This window comes from Rutilus rutilus, assembly GCF_951802725.1.
Source record: "Rutilus rutilus genome assembly, chromosome: 21".
Taxonomy (NCBI): domain Eukaryota; kingdom Metazoa; phylum Chordata; class Actinopteri; order Cypriniformes; family Leuciscidae; genus Rutilus; species Rutilus rutilus.
In genome coordinates this window covers 15,731,773-15,755,008 of record NC_140226.1, presented here as the reverse complement: position 1 = coordinate 15,755,008, position 23,236 = coordinate 15,731,773, and the positions used below count along the sequence as shown (strand labels likewise).

Genomic DNA, 23,236 nt, shown 5'->3' with positions numbered 1-23,236 from the left:
GCAAGAACAAGTGGCAGGTTTCCATACACTCAAACATCTTTCAACGAAAACAAACCATTCTGAACAGTATATTGAACAGTGCTGTTTATGGGCAGAACACATTAAAAGTAATGCAGTTTCAGTTTCAACATGTGTGATTTCAAAAGGACAACAAAACACTGGGGGCATATTGTGACTCAAGATTTAGCAATTAGGTTACCCAAAAAGCAAAACGGAGTCATTATTAACTTAGCCTTATGTGGTACCAAACCATAATTGTGCTATTTATATTATTAGATTAGTAGATCAAATGCAAAAAAAATAAAAAAAATCTACTTTGTTATTATTCATTTTAAAATATTGTTTTTGAAGAAGTAATCACACATCTCTTTGCCAGTTCATAGTGACCAAGGGGGGTAAAGCTCCAAAAAAAGACAAAAATAGCCATATGATAGCATTGTGTGAGGAAAAGATGCAAGATTACCAGTGAATAATCACTTAAATTTCAGTCTGTTCCTTACCTAAAGCTATCATATAGCTTCAGAAGACTTGAAATATAGTGCAAAAGTTGCATGTATGGACCACTTTCATGAAGCTTTTTGGTGATGCGGCCCTTGGTTACCACAGCTGCAATTTTAAGCTTTAAAGTCTATAAAAAAAATATATATATATATATATTATATATGGGTAAGTGAATAATGGTAGAGGTTTCTTTTTTGGGTGAGCTGTTCCATTGATTAATAGTCCCCAATGTTTTGTCGTTTAAAAGTTGACAGGGACAGAGTTTTGCCTTGTGGGAGATGCACATCTGTAAATGCACAAGGTCTTCATCCTGGATCAATATTTCTACTTCAACTAAATGGCATTTGTTAAGGCTTAGAGATGACCACATTAGTTGCATGACAAATGCGAGAGAACCTTGCAGTGAATACTTAAATAAAATACTTAATACTTGCATTAAAAAAATAAGGAGAAATAAGTAAAAAAAAAGATTTCCCAAAGATCCAGAATGAGGGAGTTAGTCCTCCGAGATCATAGTCTCCATGTCCATTAACTGCAAGGTTGTTCATTAGCACAGAAGAATTAAAATGAATATATATACCATACTAAAGAGTGAATGGTATTAACACACAAACTTAGAATTACATTCACAGCAAAGAGTAACCATATGGCCACAAACAACCTCTTATCCTCTGGTTCAGGTTACAACATTCAAAACCGGAACTAATGTTCACTTTGAGACTTTCAGTAACCTTACTTCTTATGTGAGTAAAGTAAGTAGCGTGCATCAGTGATGATCTCATCACAGATCAATGTCAGAACATAAAAGAGTAATGATTGTCAAGCGGCACTAAACGTCAAGCATGTTTCTGCCACGATCTACAGCAACGGCTGGTTAGAGAGAAGTAAAAAACCCTAAGTCAGCATTTTAGATGACTAAACAGAAACATCCTTGGCAACATTACCATGTTAAAGTCTTCGATATATATATTTTTTTCATTTTGTGAAGTCTGAGCAAGCCTTCATCTAGACAGGAGTCCATATGATTGGTTACTTCGTCACCTTGTTACCAGGAACGTTTCTGGCAGCACGAGTGAAGCTACTACAAAAGAAAAGTTGTGGCACTGATTAAAAACTCAAACGAAACAAAAAATAAAATAAAAATAAAACAACAGGCTTTTAATAGCTTGAGCTAGCTCATACTTAAGCTGCATTTATTAAAAAACAAAACAAACAAAAAAACATTTAAACTGAAATCATCTGCATTTTCTTGTTTAGAAAGCGTTTGCTCCTATTTGTGAGTCTCTTAAACAAAAATAAATAAATAGCAGGAACTAAGATTGCCACCGCGCTCTGGTCATGACTATTTGCCACCATCTTTTGGTTCACCTTCAGTTCGTTTGGTACTCGGGTCGTGCTTCTCAACCTCACACCCTTTCACCGCTGCATCACTTCCTGGAGGATCCTCTTGAGTACCATTGAGATCTTTACACTGCCCGTTAAGAACAGGGGATTTGGAGGAGTCCAGGCAGGCAGCGTCGGGCTTGATTTCGGCCAGGTTCATCTCCTCCTGAACGTGCTCGTCTTCTTCTTCCAGTTTGCGCAGGATGATGGGGAGTTTGGCATCGGCGTTCTCCAAAAGGGCGATGTCACTTTCTTCGTAGAGCGGCAGCGGGGCTCCCTCGTCCAGCTGCTTCTGGAAGTGCAGGCGCTTGGCCTGACCGCAGGACACGGCGCGCTCCAGGATCTCTTTCTCCGCCAGCCGTAGCTTTATAGCAATGCGGGAGTGCAGGGACAGGTCGGGCTTCTCCAGCATGGAGCGATCCTCCTGATCGAGATAACAACAGAGATCTTAAAATAATGACGATATTGGATAGCTTGACCATTATTGTTTAACAATCAGTAACAAATGAACTGCTAGATTACAAAATCAGTTATCACAAAAAAGTTGTTTGTTGTTTTTGATGTGACAGTAAAGACATTTGTAATGTTACAAAAATTTTATATTTCAAATAAATGCTGTTGGATGCGAAAAATTCAGAATTTTTTTGTAAAATGTTTAAATTTATTTATTATTATTTTAAATTGGAATACTATTCACAATATTTCTGTTTTCACTGTATCTTTACTGTAAATATATATATATGAAGAGTTCAGATGCAAAAGCCTCTAAGTGCCATCTGAAATTTTCTTCTAGAATGATCATTTTTATAAAGCTTGTATATTTAAGTTAAGTAATTTCACTTAAATGACAATAGGTAATTTGCATTGCCATTTAAGTGAAATTATTGAACTTAAATATACAAACTTGATAAAAATGATCATTCTAGACGAAAATTTCAGATGGCACAGAGGCTTTTGCATCTGAACTCTTCATATATATATATATATATATATATTTCTAAACAATGTTTGAGTTACAATTCTTATCACCAGACGTCTGTGATTTCATGTACCGATTAGGATGGGAATAACATGGCTGTGTTTATTCCAGAGGTGGGAGTTTTCTAGATGTGGGCGTTACAGAAGGTCATCGGCTGTGCTTGTGTGCGTCACTTATGATGTATATGTTTAATTAATTACTTGTTGATGTACCTTTCATTTATTATTAAAACCCTATTTAAATAAACTTCTCATGAATTTATAGAAGTGGATGTTTATAATAAACCCACATAATTGAGCAGAGACATCTAGACAAGTATCTTAATAGACACTGATTTTAAAATTTGCAGTTTCCACGATTTGGCTTTATTCATTTTATAATTTTATTTTTTCGTCGGATACCATCCATATTGAAATGAAATGAAACTAAAGCACAATGTCTGCAATCGAGACATTAGCATCCAGACATGATTAGATTTCTCAGAGGACCGTTTAGTTTGCCGAAAAACAGTATGTAATTTGCCCTGGAATTATTTACTGAAGTTGTGTTTAAAAATCACAAAGTACCCTTGTGAAACACATCCTCCATGAAAACTAGTCAGTCTGAATAGGGCTTGTGTTGACATGTAGTTGCAAAATCACTTATAGTTAGTAGAATGTCTAAAATGCACAATAGAAATAAAGTGTAACCGATAATATGAAACGTTTCTAGCATATGCTACCTTTGTTCCCTATGCAATTTAAATGTTTCAACAACTTAAAGATGCTTTGTAATATTTGTGTGAAAAGTTCAGATATTGTTTGACATGGTTCCAGCACCTCTGAGGTCGTCTTGTAGGTTTTGAGAAGCAGCGCAGCCCGTGTTTCCAGGAACGTCCACAGCTTGATTTCGTTCTCCCAGCTGACAGGGAATTCAGTGTTGCCCAGGGTGAAGATCTTGTTGATGGCGTGATCGCCCACCAGGTAGTCCCTGAGTTCCTCTGCAATCAGAAATGCACACCTCTCTAGTTAAGGGAGTAATCTGCTGTGCAAGTGAGCCGGCAGGTCTGATCCGTGACGATTATGTAAGGTATGATTACACGGCTGCTAACGAGATGAAAGGGCTTGCCGAACGAGTGCGTCGCACGTGCACAACGCTGAATCCTGTCACACCAGTAAAAAAGAAGCCCCCAGCACAGGGGCCGCGCTTCGTTTAAAAATTAACATAAAAATTCTGAATAATGTATCAACTCAGACTTAAGAGGTCTTGCCAGAGGACATGGCCTTGCTTTATGGGATTTATGACAAAAACTTCTCTTACATGGATGCTAATAAATATTTCACTGACTCTGGATCAGTCCTTCCACACATCTGCCACACTGTCTTGATCAATTAAACACCTGAGGGGAACTTGTTTAGGCTCCGTTGTCCTGTCTAGTTTAGTGTAAGGATGTGATATGGAATAAGGCATCTCACTTCCTGATTTATGGACCATAGGTGACCACTGGTGTACCTTAGTGCCATGCGTGATGGTACCAGGACAAAAGCAAAAAAAGATTCTTACCTTCAGTCATGCAGAAGACACGCAGGAAGGCCAGGAGCTGAGCGGATATGGGCGGCTCGCTGCAGTGCAGGGCAAAGATACTGGACCTGAGGAGGAGAAGAAGCGGAGAGGGTTCAAAGCACCAACTGACTCCCCACCGCCCCTCCACCCATCTCAAATTAAACCCCAATTAACTCCAGCGGAACGGGCAGGTGCTAATGGAAGCCTCCTGCCTGCACGAGACCGCGGCGCTGCTCCCCGTCGCATGACAACTGATTGATCTGAAGCGATGAGAGGCCACTGAACTTGATGCATTTTTAAAAACACGCTCAATCATTTATAATTTACCGTTTAATTACTGGAGCATATCTATGGCCTCTTCCTGTCTGACTTACAGGGGGATGAAAAGAAGCATCTTGACTCTGACCTGAATCAAAAGGTAATTTCATATGGGCCTGTGTGGATTTTTTTTTAGAGACTTAAAGGATATTGATCTGTGTGATAGAAAGTTCACTGATAGTATTATGCCACAATAGAAGAGGTTTTACAGCACTGTAATTCTGTTACACTTGGATGATGATTCTTGCAGCAGTAGAACTCACCACTGAGACATCTAGGATTGAATCGGATGTTAACATGCGATTCGAATACCTTACGCATTACATTTACAAGAAGAGAAGAAAATGCTTTTCTAATGTATGGAGGAAAACATTTTTAAATAATTACATGTACACTGCCCTCCAGTGCTGATGTTATCTATCAGCTAATAATAATAATTTCCTTTGTTTTATTATTAAAAAGTTCTCTAATTAAAACTTGATTACCAATTTTTGTAACATGTCTTTAAGTGGCTATTCAAACTTCTTATTCACTTGGAAAACAAATCATATGATGGCAAAATTTAAAAGCATAAATGACTGAGACACTTTTTCCATTGCCTCTTTTGGCTCATCTTTACTGAAGAAAAATAAAAAATGTTTTCACAATTTAATTAATAAATACATATTTTATGCAATGCAATGCAATTATGAGGTCTGATAGGTTTATATTGAATTAAAACTAGACTAAACAGTAAACACTAAAGTAATAATGATTAAAAAAAAGCTAGTCAAAGACCTGACTCTACATAGATCATGTGTTATTTCTGTACGGGATACTCACGCAGGAATCCCTGCACGTGCCAGAACCTCTGCCTTCATGGCATACAAACGCTCGCTCTTGCTCACACCCAGCTTAATTTTCACGCGGTCGTGTGCGTTGTCCTCAAAGAAGAAACCATTGTGGATCACAAACTCTGCATTGGATCTCGTACCATAGAATATGTAGATCTGAGGGAAAACAAAGGGAAGAACTTTGTAATTTGACACATTACAACAACAAAGCATAATTGGCACTGCCTTTTATTTCATAGCGGAAGTAGACATGGACACCTGGACGCACAGGTCTATGGGAATGGATGCAATTTACACAGTGGCAATTTAGCCCTAAAAACTTCCTTCCCACACTACCGTCCTCTCAAAACACCGCTCACGTCTTCCCCTCAACAATACATCCACAAAATTTACAGATAATGCTGTGCAGAAAGTGTGTGAGAGAGAGAAAGATAAAACATAGTGCTGAAGAGAAAGAGAGGGGGCGAGAGAGAAGCACAGTTCAATCCTGTTCTCAGCCTCTCCACAGTGAGTTCCGGCCCAGTGCGAAATCAGCAGCAGGAATCAGGGATCAAACGGCTCTGTACGGAGCGACGCTCCTGAAACAGCCCCTCCTACTCCCCCCAACGCTTGTCCGAGTCCCACACGCCGGCCCCCGCACTCTCTTTCTTCTTCCACTGGCTGTCTCTGCGAATCTTATCAAATAATTCACATTCTGGAGAGAGGGGGGGTGTATACCTGGCCTGTCACAGTGTGCCCTGCATATCCGCTCTCCCCATGGCTGGATCTGAATGCCTCCGCTCTGATATTACCCCCGGGCCTTCGTAATGGCTGCTGGCTGATAAATGCATCACGGAAGCAAAAGCATAGAGCAATAGCGCGAGGTGAGAGTGCGCGAATAGAAATTGAAAATGTACAAGAGCATTAGGTGGACAGTGCATGGCACGAAATCCACCCGCTGATTTTTGTCAATCGCATAGAGAGATGTGAAACTGTCCGAGGTTTTTCTGCTGTAAAAGACCAATGGTCATCCTAATTGGGACCTGTAAACAGTTGAGCTGCTGTGATGGTGTTGTAAGACTCACCTGTTCGCCCTCTTTGTAATCTTTGAGAGCTACGCATTCGCATCGGTCATCCTCTAGATTGTAGCCTGTCGTAATCTAGAACAGAACAAAAAAAGTATTGTTAACATTTGAGTCACATCATATACCTATACGTATATTAATACAAGATACTGATTCATATATATGTATGTATGAGAGCTGTATGCATACATGCGTGTAATTTTTTTAAAGAAAAAAACACTTTTATTTAGCAAGAATGATATAGAATGAGAATATATATATATATGAATGATATTTCACATGAACAAATGGAGAATGAGTTTCAATAATTAAGCAGTACAATGGCACTAAAGTTCAAGGATTCCTGTTAGGCTTTTTTCATGAAATGTTCCACCTTATTTTATATGAAATATAGTCTCTAAGACTTATCTGTACACTGACATCATCAAAAGCCACTTTTTAATGCCACTTTTCCCAGTTCAAGTGTTGGCATTGTTATTAAATTTTGTTTACACCTTTTCACCGTCCATTTGTTACCAGATCACTGGAAACAGATTTTAACATCAGGTGCTAATAAACAGAGCTTGAGTCAACAAAAACCTGTACCTTTCTGCTTTTTTCTTTTTTTCCCAACTTTAAAATGTCAAATACAAACAATTAGGAACCAAAACTGCAAGGCTATTTCATTAAATATTTCTGTGGGTGGGAAAAGGATCAAATGAAACAAAACAAAACAATAGGGCAAAACCAACAAATAAAATGGCACTTACTAATGGTTATAGAGCCAACCTATTAAAATAACACACCCTAACAAATACAATCCTTCACTATTAAATCTCTCAAAATCTTCAGAAATAAACTAAATCAAATAATCTGAGTAAATTGTACGAAAAACACTGCTACCAAAAAATACAATATGTTTTTATTAGACCTTAACCAGGGGATTACCAGAAAAACAATTCATTACACATTTTAATGACCGTGATTTTCAATGCACATGGTAATTTGAAACAAAACTTCATTTGAGGATATAAGTGCATTACAGAGTCATATGAAGAGAGGCGATATATTGCTCTGTGGCAAGAGCTGCTGAGCACAATCAAAGACAAATTATCCAAATAAATATAAAAGAACCCTTGGGATGAAGGCATAATCTACCGAAAAATCGCATTAGACTTTGCTCCCGCATTCCTTAAAAGTAAATGTTTTCCCCCTGTACTTCAAGATTGCAATACAAGTGAAAGCACTGTAAACGTCCATGTCATGCAGGAATAAAAAAAAAAAAAAAAAAAAATGGTTGAACTGAATTGGTTGCAAAAACCTTCCGCTACCCATAAATGATTTGACGGGGAGTTCTGTATTGGTTTTGCAGCAGTGCTGTGGACTCACCAGGCCGTTGGTGTGGTTGCACATGTCCCAGAGAGGGATGAGGGCCAGTGTGACCCGACTTCCGTCTGCAGTAGGAATCTGGTTTTGACGAGTCATTACAGAAGACACTGCCCACCTGATATACAAAATGGCATCGCTTTATTACATATTCAAAACACTACTAAAACTGCTGTGCATGTTAAAAGGAAATATAATGGAAAATAGGAGTCTGATGTAGACCTATTTTATAATTAATAACACGAAATTCCATTTCCAGTCTACCCAAAAAACATGTATGGACACTAAGCTGCAAAGCAGGTAATTCAGATGTCCTTTAGAACAGAAGTCTTCAATCCTGCTCCTTGAGGGCCACTGTCCTGCAAAGTTTAGTTCCAACCCTAATCAAACACACCTGAATCAGCTCATCAAGCACTTCAGAATCGCTTGAGTATTCAAAGGCAGGTGTGCTGAAGCAGGTTGGAACTAAACTCTGCAGGACAGTGGCCCTCCAGGAGCAGGATTGAAGACCTCTGCTTTAGAACATTAAAGTTCATGTGTACCGGACTGTTGCGACCGATTTTACTTCAGTATTGTAATGCATTTCTGATTGAAATTGAATATTGAAATGAGACGGGGCTTGATTTTAGCACCTCCATGTCGTCTCTTGCTCACAGCAGACAGACGGTTGGAGGTTAAGTATATTCAGCTGAAGATTATGAAGACACGTAATTCTGTGAACTAATTGTCTAGTAATGTGTGCGAACAAAGTAAATGGGGTCAATATTGATTTCATCTGGACTTTATTGCATCAACGCCCATGTTTACACACCAAGGCCTTTAGTATTCTGAATAGGCAGAGCTATTGCGCATTTCATTTGCAAAAATTAATCAAAACAGGGGTCAATTGCATACAAAATTCCTAAATGCACAAGGATACAAATGACCTTTTTAATTCTAAAGGCCAAAGAGAGGGTTGAAAATGGTCATGTAAACCTAAATTACAACTGAAAGAAAATCTTCTACCATTACGAGTGGACTTCAGATTTTTTTTTTTTTAAGTACAGAATACAGCTGCTTTAATAGCTTGCATCAGGCAATATAATGACCTTAAATTTGAATTTGTCCAGAAGAGAGAAAAAAATTCTTACTGATCTAGTCTAAATAATCTGGACATAATTTATTAAAAGGAACTTGAAGTCCACCGAAGACAACATTAGCTGTGACAAGACGCTATTCCATTCTCTTCACACATTACCCAACGGGAGCACAGACTTGCATCATATTCAACAATCTGAAGATGAAAGGGGACCAATGATAAATTATTCCTTCAAAGATAATTTGGTGCTAATGAAAGAACAATGAGAACAAACGCCTCATTTTTAAAGGCCATCGCGTAGCCCTACAACCAACCTACGGCTCATCTTCCTGCTCTTTTCCTTTTTTGAACCTCAGCAGGGAAGAGAAGTTCCTTTTTTTAACATAGTAGGACATTTCAACCAACCTGTAGTCGTCAAAGGTAAAAGCATCCTTCAAGGGCAGTTTGCTGGCATTCGGATGAGTCTGGGAATTGAAGATGAAGAACACAGAGAGTGGAAGGAAAGAAAAAGGAGAAAAGAGAGTAAAGGACCAGAGAGAAGGAGATATGGAGGTAGAGGGGAAAAAGGAGGAAAGAAAAGAGAGAGAGAGGGGAAAAAAAACACAAATCAGTCAGTGGAATTTCATTATGTGGCTGCCTAACAGATCCTAACAAGAGTGTAGCCAGGCAAAGAGCGTCCAGTGGTGCTATGCAAGGATCATGGTGGCATTAGCCCCCCATACATCACTGTCAACTTAATTTGTTGTGCCCAGCAGCCGTCATAAATCTGCTTCATCAATTTGTGTGACAGAGAGCCACTGGTGCCACAGAAATCTACATTTAAAGCCACAGACTCGCTCCCTCCAAGGGCTCATTTGCAGCGGGTGTCATGGAGAGGAAAAAAAAAAAAGCTACAATCCCGAAGAAAAGGAAAAAAAGGTAGGGAGCAAAGAATGCCAGGGTCTAATTCAGCCGGCCCGTAGCACCCTCCTGAACATGCAAAATGAGCCATAAAAATAGATGTAGGTATGAAGCTGAGAGTGAAGGATATTCTTCTTTTCCCCCACAGGTACCCTCATGGCTGTGTGTGTGGTGCTTGTCCTGTGAAATGAAGCACTGTACTCCACAATGAGGTACCGTGAAAACCGTAATGGTGCTGATATGTATATAACACAGTACATCAAAAAGCTTGCGCTCGAATATCCTAATCACGACTCAGGTGATCAGTCCATCACACAGAACGAGCGATAAGATTGCCCAACAGACACAGGAAACCAAACAACAAAAGAAAATGTGAACTTTGCAGATTTCAAAAGATATAAATCACTTACAGATATGAATACAAAATAACCACCATAATAAAGATGTGTCTTTGACATGAAGGTTTTCATCTGCAAAAAATGTTAAATTGAATGTTACATCAACATTCAGCAAATGTTTGAAAATCTATTTTAAAAGTATTTTTATCAGATGTTTTTATACAAATAAGACAAATTTCTGATCATAGTTCATGCAGACACGTTGTGCCAGGTTTGACATCGACACGTTCGATGATTCCAAATTCATGAGTAGGGTTGGGTATTGTTTGAATTTTATCATTTGAATTTCTGCTTATCGATTGTGATTCTTATCGATTCCTAATTTCGATTCCAATAAAGTAAAAAAAGTCGTATTGCAAAACATTTCATTGTAGCTGAATACCATGAACAAAAATCAAGAGGCTAAAGAACACTTTAAAAATACCATAACAAAAACAACTAGCCTAACTAATATAAAGTTCAAGCATTATTAAAGACAAGTAAACACTCGTAATTAAAAAAGAACAAATAAGCACAAATAAATACAACTGAAAGATATGATTGAAATAAACAAAATTAAGATTTTCAGGTATTCAGGTACAGAAATCAAATGTAAAAAACACTGCACTTTATAAATAAAATATACATTACAAAGATAGTTACAAAAGTTATTCAGTCAAGAACTTTTCTCGGTCTTTAGTTTGATTAACGGCAGCAGGAATATTAGGCTGCTGTCCCTTTAAGAGCTGCACGGATCCAATATACTGTTACACATGCGTTTTCGTCAACTGTTAACCTTCACTCAAGACATAATCAACAATGTTTACGAGGATATTTTGACATTTTTGTGTGTATCATTTGTCCGTTCAAGTACAAATAGACGTGGAAGAGAAATCAATTTTGCGCACTATACAGTGTGAGACAGCATTCACAGCACAGAAAACAGCATGCGAGACTTCTTTTACTTGAATGGTTTAAAATCACTTTTTCTGTGTGTGCAGCAGAGTAAAGTGTGTGGGTCTTCTTGCGCTTGAATGGTTTAAAGTTATATGAAAATGCACACAAAGGAATCGATAAGAGAAATCAATTTTTTTATTTTATAACAAATATGCGGTTCCAGGATTGGAATCCCCCAGCCCTATTCATGAGTTGATAATAAGCTAATAGATTAAAACAAAGTAAAGTTAAAATAAAAGCAATCAAGATAAAACAATTACTAAAAAAATGAAATAGTTTACAGTATATGTTTACCTGCAAGTCATGTAACCATTAACCAACATCAAAGAACTGGAAACACTAACTTAAAATACTTATTTGAAGTACAGCCTAAGATTAGGCTAAGTCAAAGGGGTTCGGCTGACCAAAAAGTTGGGGAATCCCTGCTGTAACCGACCGAGACTCATCAAGCTTGAATATACAAAATTCAGCGAATAGCATCTTTAAAAGACTTCTTTTATGGTGCTTTTAAATGCAAACAATGCTTTGTTGTATGGAAAAGAGCAGCGTGAACACTCCTTTAGTGTTCCAAAAATATCTCCTTTAGTTTTCAATGGAAGAAAGTTATACGAGTTTGGAACGATAACAAGGTGAGTAATTGAAGACAGAATTAAAAAAAATTTCACGTAGTGTGCTCTTTCACAGATGTCTCAGAGACATACTGGAAAGAGGGCGCAAACCCAAGCTGCACCACTAGGCTCGCAAACTGAGGAATAGAAGCATTAAATGCAAGCGCTCAGAAGAAGTGGATAACTTTTACCTTCCACGTCTCTCCCCATTAATCAATTTCCCTGACACTAATTGAGCCCCGTATTCCCCCTTGCTGCTCTGGAACCCACACACACTGACACAGTGTGGTCACATCATATCTTTGCCTGTAACTCAGTGTGTCGGCAGAATAGAGTCCAGTTTTGAAATTGTTGTAGCCCTACAGCAGAGTGTGAGAACTTGCGCATCGACTGTCTCTGCTGTGAGTAACCAGGCAAAGGTGAACACACTCAGGTGGATGAAGGTGTACAGGTCAGCTGTGATTTCATAAAGCATGACATAATAACAGAGCAAAGCCTGACCACTTTCTTTCATTTCAACCCCAATTCTAAGAAACAGGCTGACTTGGAAGCATCGCTCACGTACGCTGACGGACAACCATTAAAAGATAAGCTCTGGGTAAAGCCGGCAAGTCAGAATTCTGTGTCCTGGGTTTGAGCCTCACATTGCAGATGTAGGGAAGTGGTTCATGTATGGATGGGGGGGAAAGCATATTACAGGTTTTGATGGAAGTAATAGGGCAAATCTTCAGAGAGTCAAGCGGTTCTCCGCAGACTTCTTGCAAGAAGATGTGCTGAAGCCAGCTAAACAAAGTAGAAAAAAAACTAACACTTTTGCGCACCGGTAACCATTACAGGCCACCTGAAAAGGGTTAAAGCGCAGTTAATGATATTTTCAGTCCTCTGAGAGCCAAATACTCGAGTGCCCAAGTACCGTAATAGATTCAATTAAGGCAATAATTAGTTGAACAGAGTGATACACCTCAGGGGGGGAGGGCGAACCTGGCTGCAGAAAGGCCACGAAGAGGTCCACCCGGATCCCTCTGAGTGCTGTGGGGATAGGATAAGGCCTCGAAGTCTGGAAAAACGTAAAATGTGCTCACGTAAAGACTAGAGAGGTAGTTTGAGACGAAACAGAGTTACTTTTAGACGGCACGTTTGATGAGGTGTAGTTTTCGGAGATAAAGGGCAGCTGCACTGCTGCAGGTTCAGCTTGTGATGCATTAGCATCACCAGAGAGAGGTAATTCATCATGTGCCACAATGGCACCGCGGCTCAGAGAGAGACGAGGGGGGAACGGCCCTGTAAATCAATTAGAAAACAAAAGCTACCACCACGAGTGCCTGCTCTCCTTAACGAGGACGGCGGGAAACGCGGCTAATTGGCCGGTGGCCTCCAGGAGTTCTTTCTGGAGCCGAGATCCCCAAGCACCCCATCCGCCGCCCTGGCCGGTATTAGAGAGCTTGATCAGTGCGCATGCTGAGGTTCAAAAAGGATTGATTTTTAACATCTTACTTCTGTTACGTCGACCGTTTCAATCCTCGGCTTTGTGCACGTTACTGAAAATGACGAAACAGACGCATGCCTACATCGTCGTTCAACGCCGCAAACTCTCCCTCATTTTCCGGGCTGCATCAGGGAAGGTCAGACAGATATCTTCTCAGGTTTAGGGAGAGGGGGTGGGATGAGAGCATACCACTGGGACCCTGTTCATTTCTCATCAACAACGGCAGATGCAGCACGCCAAGGTTACTTTGCATTCGCTGCATACCGGGGTCACCTTATGAGGTTCACCTCCCCCACACACGCACGCATCCGGCCCCAATGAGGAAGGTACGGTTATCATTGGTCCCCCGCGGACACGGGAGGCGCTTGGATACTCCTCCGAGGGCGCTCGGCGTTGACAACCGCCTATCCCTCTTCACACAGGCAAATATATAAAAAGCTACTCAATTCCAGTAGGTGAAGGGCCTTACTTTCTCACTTCTTCTCGAGGAGAGGAGGGGGGGCAAGGACCAGATAAAGCAGGCAGTGGGAGGAAGTAGAAGGGGGGCTGGGGTTGTCAGTCATGTGTGGAAGGTACATTCAGGTCAATTCAATTCAAAGCCAATGCGACAAGCTAATTTTCCAGCCCGGTCATCTGCGGCCGCCTCAGAAGAGAGGCTGACATTGACAGTAGTCATTACAGTGACACTGGCTCCCAACCTGAAGAGCCAAGAGGAGAGGAGAGGAGCGGACAGGACACTCACCGAAGGGCCGGCAAAACAACCCTCCCCCTCAACTGAACATCTTTGGGGAAAAAAAAACCCACAGAGCTTTATATGAGCAAAAGAGTTATGTTCATTTAACTCTGAACTCCTGTTTGAACGCAAAGAGAATGAAACCTTCTGTTCATTAAAAGGTTTACTCGGCGTGATCAATGTGTAATTCATTACGCCAAGAGGTCATCAGTTCCTCCAGCTTTATTTTAGCAATACAAACTTTACCAAGTTCGTTTCAGAGGAAGTAACATTTCATTTAGACCAGTACCCTTGGAAGCTTAACTCACTTCTGCCACCTAATGGACTACATATTCAAATTGAAATCGTTCACTACATATACAAATTGATTAACTTTCGGATGACTGATGCTGACGGCTTAAAGTAGCAGATGCATATATTTCGGTTTATTGTGTTTCCTGTTATTTGTCTCAGTCGCTGTATAGAAAACAGTATAAATACACTTGATTAAAGTTATTAACGGAGAAACAATAATGCAGCTCCTAATTACACTTCCACCCCCTTTTATAAACTAGAAAACATTTAATAAAGAAAATGTCAACAGATTTGCAGACAAAATGACAAATACATTAACTATCTGCATGAATATTTGATGCCTTATCTTGACAGTAATGTGAAATATTAGTTTCTTTTCCCTAATTGACAGTCATCTAATGAAAGAAACAAAATGTACCAGCAAAGATTTCGAATGAAAATTGGAGAGAACTGGGAAGAGCATATTATTGCTTCCTTAATAGCTAAGAGGAGGTCCAAGAACCAGGATAAAACTTATTGGACAGATCACAGGCCCATTGAAATGAACTGCCATCTCAATGTGTCTGCATATTCAAGATTTGCATAACACTGAAATTAAATTTTATAGTAATATCATGCACTTTTTGTTAACAAAGTGGAAATAAAATACATCCTAGAACTTACCAGGTGACGCTACAACAGAATATTAAGGATTGATATTTGACTGGACTTATGCAAAATCAAAAAGAGTTTCAATGAGATATCTACAATCAGAAATCTTTACTTGTGAAGTGACAAGAACATTTTATAGGCTAAAAGTAAATTTCTATTTAATTTCTTATTTCTATATCATTTCTAATTCCTTATTGTAACAGAGCAAAAAGTATCATATCATATTTATCATTAGCATATCATTTTTTTTCTAACACTAAAATCTAAAACTGCAGACATGCAGTTATTTAAAAAAAAAAACTAATTCAAGCCCACTTATGATTTGCTTTGAAGACTACTTTGAGGGATAAACATCTCCCCCTGCTGGTCAAAGATTGCCACTGCAGCACCATCTCTGAGCCATGTCAATGGCAGCTTATCAGGGGCCCTGAAATTGGGTGCAAGAGGGCATTATAAAGCTCCTTTTACCCATCTCCAATGTGCCTTCAACAGCAGGGATCCTTTTAAAACTGGATTTCCTCACCTCAGCAGACAGCAGTGTAAAGGACAGCTATTCATGTGGCTAGAGAGTCTGAATAACTTGTCACGCTGATTGCTTAAAAAACCCTGCACTCAAACGGCTTGCAGTCCATGAGACACAGATAGGGCTATCAGTCGCCGCACTCATCAAAACTGCCATACGTACGAGTACAACTCTAGATTACTGAAGAAAGTTTGTACTTTTGTGTAGCTGAAATGTGAGAGTAGGTGCTTCAGTTATTTTTCTTTGAAAAAGTAGGTAAATATGGAAAACAGTATGTAATAACCAATTAACCCATAAAACACTTGATCACACCACACTGCATTTGGCAATCAACAAGAGGCTTTAAGGACTTAACGTTTTTAAAAATGTATTCATGTTTTTTTTTGGTAGTGCAATCAATCAGACTCAGTTAAGATTATGGTTGAAAGTCACTTTTTCATTTTTCACACTCTAAATGAAAAATCAAGCCAAATGAAGGAATGAAAAGAATGAATAAATATATATGCATGCACATAGACAGTTGAGATAGCTGAGACTTACATGGATGACTTTGTAGAAATAGGCGTACTGTCGCGCTGTGTTTTTATATTGACTGAGCACATCCTGTATGGCTTGTGTGGCCAGCAGGTGGCGCACTTCCTCCTCTTCAAAGTACAGGGGGGTGTCGTAGTCGGCAGGCAGGGTCTTGATGTAGGGCAGCCAGGGAGAGCTGGGATTGGCCCGTTCACACAGCAAGTGTAGAGCCAGGGTCACGTTGCCCATGGCCTGTAGGATCCGGTCCTGACTGTACAGCGGCCCTGTGAATAAAGGTTCAATTAGGGGTCTGTCTGCAATGGTTTCCAGATATTAAAACAGAACTAATTCTTTTCACTTACAATTATGCTGTTTTCACGCTACCTTTTTGACGTGGCCCCGTGTTTAATTGAGCAGAAAGCTTGGTTTGTTTGAAAGTTAATTCAAGTTTATATCGGGTCATGTAAACCACAGTATAGTTACATTTTGAAAATGTGCCACTGTGCAGATGGTTCGGAAAACAACTAGTGTTGTTATTGTGAACTAAAACTATTAAAAAACATTTTCAGCAATTTACATAAAGCTGAAATAAAACAACATATTAGATGAAAAACTTTATTTTAGTTTAGTTAAAATAATAAAAAATAAAAAAGTAGTTAATTACTAAAACTGCAACTGAAATAATAAATTAAAGCTAAATAAAATGTGAAAATTAAAGCTAAATAAAAATATAAAAAAGACAGAAATATATATAAAGCGAAACTAAAATATACTACAAATATACTAAAGTTAAGTATATAAAGTATATTTAGTATATATATATAATAAAATAAAGTAAAAAGCATATAATATAACCGTAAACAGTATAAATAATACTTAAACAGCACTATCTAAATCAAATGTTTTGTAAGTGTGAAAACAACATTAATTAACATGTACATGGTAGGACAATTTTAAAATACAACAAAAATAAGTTGTTATTATTATAAAATTAAAATAAATATAACAATATAAAATAAAAAATATCATAGAAACAAAATTGTTGCATGTTTGCCTCACACACTTGCATGTATTACCATCTGTTGAACGAATCAAATACATTTTCTGTGGTAATCAATAGATGCTGTTGATGGAGCTAAAGGATGTATTTAACTTGGGACATTAAGGTAATATTTATATAAATGTCTTGTGGTCATTTATACAAACTAGAGGCCGACCGATTTATCAGCAGGCCGATATTATCGGCCGATATTAGGCATTTTCCAAACTATCGGTATCGGCATTTATAATGGCCGATAAATGAATATTTCAAAAATAAAATAAAAACGGACGAAACACCCTTCAACCATGTCATGAGTGTTGGCGTTGTATAGTTTGTCCACCAGAGGGCACTCTACACCGTCCCTGTTGGCAACACTCGTGTATAACGCGCCACACATCCTGCTACCTGCTGATCCAGCCAGAGTCGGGCAGAGAGAACCAGTTATACGCGAGTGAGATCATCGGTGAAGTGTGTTCATGGTGAGTTGGTCACGAAACATACATTGCTTGAATAACAATTAAAAGAACATCCCCATCAGTTCTCTTAACTCAAATAAGCATGACAAAATTTGTGACTATCATGTCCAGTTTTGCTGCTGTTAAATAAGCCGAGAATGAAGCGGAATTAGCTAGTAATTACGTTACGTTGTTACAGTGTAGTTGACTGACTGTCCTTTTAACTTTTGACAATGTGACTGAAGTATTTCTTTAATAGCGTGACAGTTATAGCAATGAGACGTATCATCTCTCCTTGGCCTGTTATATTGAAAATTTATGTTTTACAATTTGCAGTATGACGTTATCCATTGCTAAATTATGGCTCATCATAGACTAGCTAACCACAAAGCTAGCTAATGCCACTATCAGTGGAAGACCGCTAACGTTAACATTAATGAGCTTGGAAACCACAACGAACTTATTCTGCCTAAATAAAGTAATGATTACTGTATTTATAACTAGCATATCTCTAGTTACAGTCCCTGCATTGTAAAATGTAAGTTAGACTTGCGAGGAGTGAACATTTAGACATAGAGAAAAAGTATCAAACGTAGCTTGTGCATAAAAGTTAGCTTTTCTTTTACACGTGTGTGAAATCCAATGACGCCAAGTGTGCGTTGCAGACTGTCGTCCAGCCGCAGCATTAACGAGTCACATAATGGATTTAGATCGCTAAATAGTAGGTTTTAGAAGGCAGGCAGCAACTGACATATAACTTACATATCGGTCGGGCTCTAATAGAAACATTTGCACGTTTCAATGTGGCAATGCATGTGATTGTCAGAGTTTAAGGTCAAAGACTGACATTGCTACACTATGCGAAACTCACCAAGGACAGAGTTCTTGGCGGATTCCACAGTCATCAGCATTTTTCTAGGGATCCAAAGGAACAGCTCCTCAGCCTGAAATGGACAGAAAAGAAAATAACATGGTCAAAAACTCACATTCAAAAGCTCCAATTGTTACAATGTACAATTGAATAAAGATTTATTTTGATTACAGGGCTAGTTCTTTCCAGACACATTTAAATTCCACTATTTTAAATAGAAATCTTGAAAAAAAATGAAATATTGTGTAAAACTACATTTTGTAAATAACAATTAGCTAAAGAACCACCCGAATATTGAACCCAATCAAGTCTGGAGGTAAAATTTGACCAATCATTAACCTCTATGTATCAATCAGCACTTTCCCTCTTAAAGAACTAACAAGGTTAATGAAAAAAAAAAGAAAAAAAAAATCCTACAGCCAGTGCCAAAATACAGTACAGGTTGGATTACTTGTTTCAGCCTTCAACTGAATATATGACAGAACGCTGTGTAGGTGGCAGAAAAAGCAAGCACATCGCACATATAATTTGCAAGGGATCTAATCTCCATAATTTTCCATAAAGTGTGTGTGTGATGCTAAGAACACTATCAGCATGACGCCTGGTTCATACTGTACCTTATTTTGGCTAAGAAGAGCCAAAAAACGCATTATCAAGTCTCGACTCATCCAACTTATCCTCAAACAGTCTGTGGACTAGGTGAGGAAAAACACCAACCTTAATATCTTTGGTGGCCTTCAGACCATATCCTTCGTCTGCAAAGTTGGAGATCTCAAAACCATCACAAGAAGCCCCGCATTCTGCGGCCCAGGCCATCAGCTCAGAGAAAAAGTCTTCCCTGATTCCCTCAAACGATACAGACATCCCTGAGGAAATAATACAATCCCATCACAAGCTGATTTAGCTATTGTATGTATATTGAACAACAGCGTGAGAAGTTCTCTCTGTAATGAATCCCATTATTCAACGGCACTCTGCTGTATTATGTTGCTGTAACACCATACAAGTGAACCTAAACGGTGCTACATATTACTCTTGTATATCCTACTGCATAATGTGCTGTCTAACGTTTATTATAATGGATATTAATGGATGTTCTAAATGCACATCTCAGAGACTCCCACTGAGTATTTTATCAAGTAATGTGATAGGATCATTCTCAAGTCTTTACATCACTGTATAACTGAAGCTATTTCTGTGTTTGTTCCATCAACTTACTCTATGTAATGTGCATTTTGTTATCAAATTAATTCTATCAAATAAAGAAATGTTCAACAAGCCATCTTTTATGCGAAGTTTTCTCGTACTCTTTTATGTTGCTGGTAAAGGTAGTTAAGATTCTGTCAATATTTACTCACCCTCATCATGTCTCACACACACACTCTCTCTCACTCTCTCTCTCTCTCACATATATATATACAGTACCAGTCAAAAGTTTGGAAACACTACTATTTTTAATGCTTTTGAAAGAAGTCTCTTATGCTCATCAAGCCTGCAGTTAAAAACAAAAAACAAAACAAAAAAAACAGTAATATTATGAAATATTATTACAATTTAAAATAATGGTTCTCTTTTTTAATATACTTTAAAATGTAATTTATTTTTGTGATGCAAAGCTGAATTTTCATCAGCAAGTACTCCAGTCTTTGGTGTCTTATGATCCCAAATCATTCTAATATGCTGATTTATGATCAATGTTGGATCACAATGTTGGATCACCAAAGACTGGAGTACTTGCTGATGAAAATTCAGCTTTGCATCACAAAAATAAATTACATTTTAAAGTATATTAAAAAAGAGAACCATTATTTTAAATTGTAATAATATTTCATAATATTACTGTTTTTTTTTTTTTTTTTTTAACTGCAGGCTTGATGAGCATAAGAGACTTCTTGCAAAAGCATTAAAAATAGTAGTGTTTCCAAACTTTTGACTGGTACTGTACATATACATATATACATACATATCAAAATATCTCATTTTGTGCTTATCCACAGAAGAAGAAAAAAAAGTAATGAGAGCAAGTAAATGACAAAATTAATTTCATATCTGAGTAAACTATTCTGTTCCACACCATCTGTTTTTCCATCCTCTTTATTCTTGCAACTAGGACGGTTAAATACTTAACAATAGCCAATGGCAAATCAAAAGGAAAACCACGCTCCATAAAAGCTCGAGAACTGCTAAATCATATTCATGTGAAGCAATAACGTACCTTTCTGTTTCTTACGGATCTTCTCCACCAGAGCTCGGATCTGAACATATTCCTCCCACTCTTTCCCAGGAGAGGGAGCAGCGCTGCTGCACTCTGAATGGGGGAAAAGAAAAGAAAACGTTCCAATAATTTATATTGATCAATCACTTATGCTTGGATCAACAGAATCCAAAAGGGGGCTGTGGGGAAATAGCTTAGTGCTCTAGTTCCTAGAGTAACCAAATGCTGGCCGATTCATTTTCTCTTCCGGCTGCTTTTGTAAAATGTTGCGGCATCTATCGGCCTGGTAAAAGTCCTTGCAGAGCACAGACCGCAAATTGTCTTTGATATAAACAAATGCATGTCCTTCCCAAAATGACATGCTATTTTGGAGAGATGTTTGATGTACGGTTTAAAAATGTAGATTGATGACCAAATGATTCCATGAAGTACCACCGTACCCTTGAGCACAACCTCAGGAGGCTCCGTTTGTATAAAAGCTTCAGATGATTAAATACTAAATAGATTTACTTGTACATCAGGAAATCCTTCACACGGAAGATGTTTCATTTTCAGGATCCAGTTGCATCTTTAACACCACAACGAAATATTATAACAATCATGCAATGCGATTATGGAATAATCACAAAAGCCTTTTGTGTCCCAGCGATGCACACATCCATGGGAGAAAATCACTGCAACAGTATTTCAGAGCAGGAATGCAGCCATAAAGAATGCTATTATACTCACTCTGCAGAAGTTCAGAAATTAAATTCATCATCTCTTTTGGAGAAACCGCAGCTGTGGCACCGGTCCCCGATTTCTGGGTCTTCACTCTGCTCTTTTTGCCCATCTTGCTGGTCTGGGAGAGAGGATGGCTGTGAAAAATGCAAAATGCGAAAAATACTTTTAATTACAGTAAAAAGCAAGTAAAAATAACACTAAAATGTGACCAGGTTTCATTCTCCTTTATGCAGCCTATGTACAGTAAATGAGCCAATAGTCTGAGAAGTACTGGACTCCAGTCACTCCACACTTCTTATAAATATTTAGGTGTAGTGGACTAGGTACAGTATATTTATAACTAAATGGAAGAAACATGTGAATGTTTCACATCCAAATAATCTCTGAACCTGAAATCAGTGCCAAGAAAGGTTAATGGTCTCTGTGAGGGATTAAACGGATGGCTACAGCGAGCCAAAGGGCACTAAATCAGGTACTTAATTGTAAACAATGAGTGTGTGCCTTACATGAAACTAATCAAATACAACATGCTTGTATGCAGTTAACTTCAATAAATGAGTCATATGGCAGCTGTTCCCATATTTCAAAAGTTGTCTGGCTTCTTTACCTGTGCAAATTTGGGCAACGTAAAGCATACGTTAAGAAAGCTCCACTGGTGCACTGTTTATGATTGCAATCATACATGCATTAACTGACTTTTATATAGAATGCCATTATACATAGGCCTAATACGCAATATGCATGGCCAGTTGAACTGTCAAATTTTCAGATGAATCCAGAAGATGTCAAAGCTTAAATCTTAGATATTTCCATCAAATCACAGAAAGCCTACCATTTAAAAAAAAATAATAATGAGAGGCACAATTGTGTTACTGAAGAGCAAATTGGATTGAAACACTTAAAAGTAAGCTACTTAAGACTGAAACCATCAGAGAAAAGGAGAAGCAATGCAATTATACTGGCTGACTGCAAAGACATGCAATATAAAACAAACTCAACAGATCAATATTCAGAATACAAGATCAGAATATATTAAATAATAATATCAGCAGCTCGATGGCTTAAAATAACTGGCCTTGCCCAATGCATCTATTCAAACCCACCAGTAGATGATCAGCTTCTTCACACCATTGCACAGCATGCCAGTCTTCATTTTAAACACTGGGTGGTCCAGTGATCAAAATGCATGAATTAAAACCTTAACATACATATTCATCCATTCATATTAATCTAGATATCTGTCTGTTCCTGGCCCAAGAATCCTGGTTAGCTGCCTACACAGACTTCATTTTAGGATATAATAAGCGCGTTTGAAACAGACAGCTTTCAAAACGTTCAAAAACATTTTGGCCAACGAAGTTACTCGTCGCTTCAAGCTCGCCTACGACGCCCAGATATGCTGTCTAGGTAGGCAGCTCACTAGTTTTTGAGACACATTCAATGTGTTAATGACCAGCATGCTTGTGTTTCGCAATTTGCTGAATTAGACACCATTTACAGCGTACATTTGCCACGCATTTACATGCATGTGACGTATTACATGTTGTTTAATTAAACACACCTCGCGCGTATTTGCAAACATCATATTATGTCACATTATATACCAAAACTACCTTCCAATTGACTGCAGGGATCCTCCTGTCAACCTGGAATTCAATCCTCTTCAGCTCGGTTTACTGGTAAAACCTAACCTTTCTTCAGAGACAAAGCCACGCCCTAATAAGATTTCTAAAAAGCGGATTGGGCCATTGAAGCGTTTATCCCGCCTTAAGCTTGTCCAGAAAATAATTTTAATTGGCTAATTTTACATACGCAACTGCATACG

At 38.4% G+C, this 23,236-nt stretch overlaps 1 protein-coding gene across 1 annotated transcript; it reads right to left on the bottom strand.

The window, feature by feature from the left end:
- Window positions 1-48: 48 nt before the first annotated feature.
- On the bottom strand, window positions 49-23,129 carry setd3 (SET domain containing 3, actin histidine methyltransferase). The gene is made up of 13 exons (XM_084392770.1): window positions 23,025-23,129; window positions 21,418-21,545; window positions 20,689-20,781; window positions 19,191-19,339; window positions 18,474-18,546; window positions 16,133-16,389; window positions 9,469-9,527; window positions 7,989-8,103; window positions 6,621-6,695; window positions 5,546-5,712; window positions 4,406-4,491; window positions 3,682-3,842; window positions 49-2,308 (listed from the first exon to the last, which is right to left on the bottom strand). The coding sequence occupies exons 2-13, from the start codon at window positions 21,518-21,520 to the stop codon at window positions 1,844-1,846; spliced, it is 1,803 nt and encodes a 600-aa protein (XP_084248896.1). The 5' UTR covers window positions 21,521-21,545; window positions 23,025-23,129; the 3' UTR covers window positions 49-1,843.
- Window positions 23,130-23,236: the final 107 nt, after the last annotated feature.

Coding starts and splice junctions, on each gene's coding strand:
- setd3 (XM_084392770.1), bottom strand. CDS start 21,520: ATGGGCAAAAAGAGCAGAGTGAAGACCCAGAAATCGGGGACCGGTGCC. Junction 4,492..5,545: donor GCACGTGCAGGGATTCCTGC/GTGAGTATCCCG, acceptor TCTCCTCCTCAG/GTCCAGTATCTTTGCCCTGC. Junction 3,843..4,405: donor TGTCTTCTGCATGACTGAAG/GTAAGAATCTTT, acceptor TTCTGATTGCAG/AGGAACTCAGGGACTACCTG.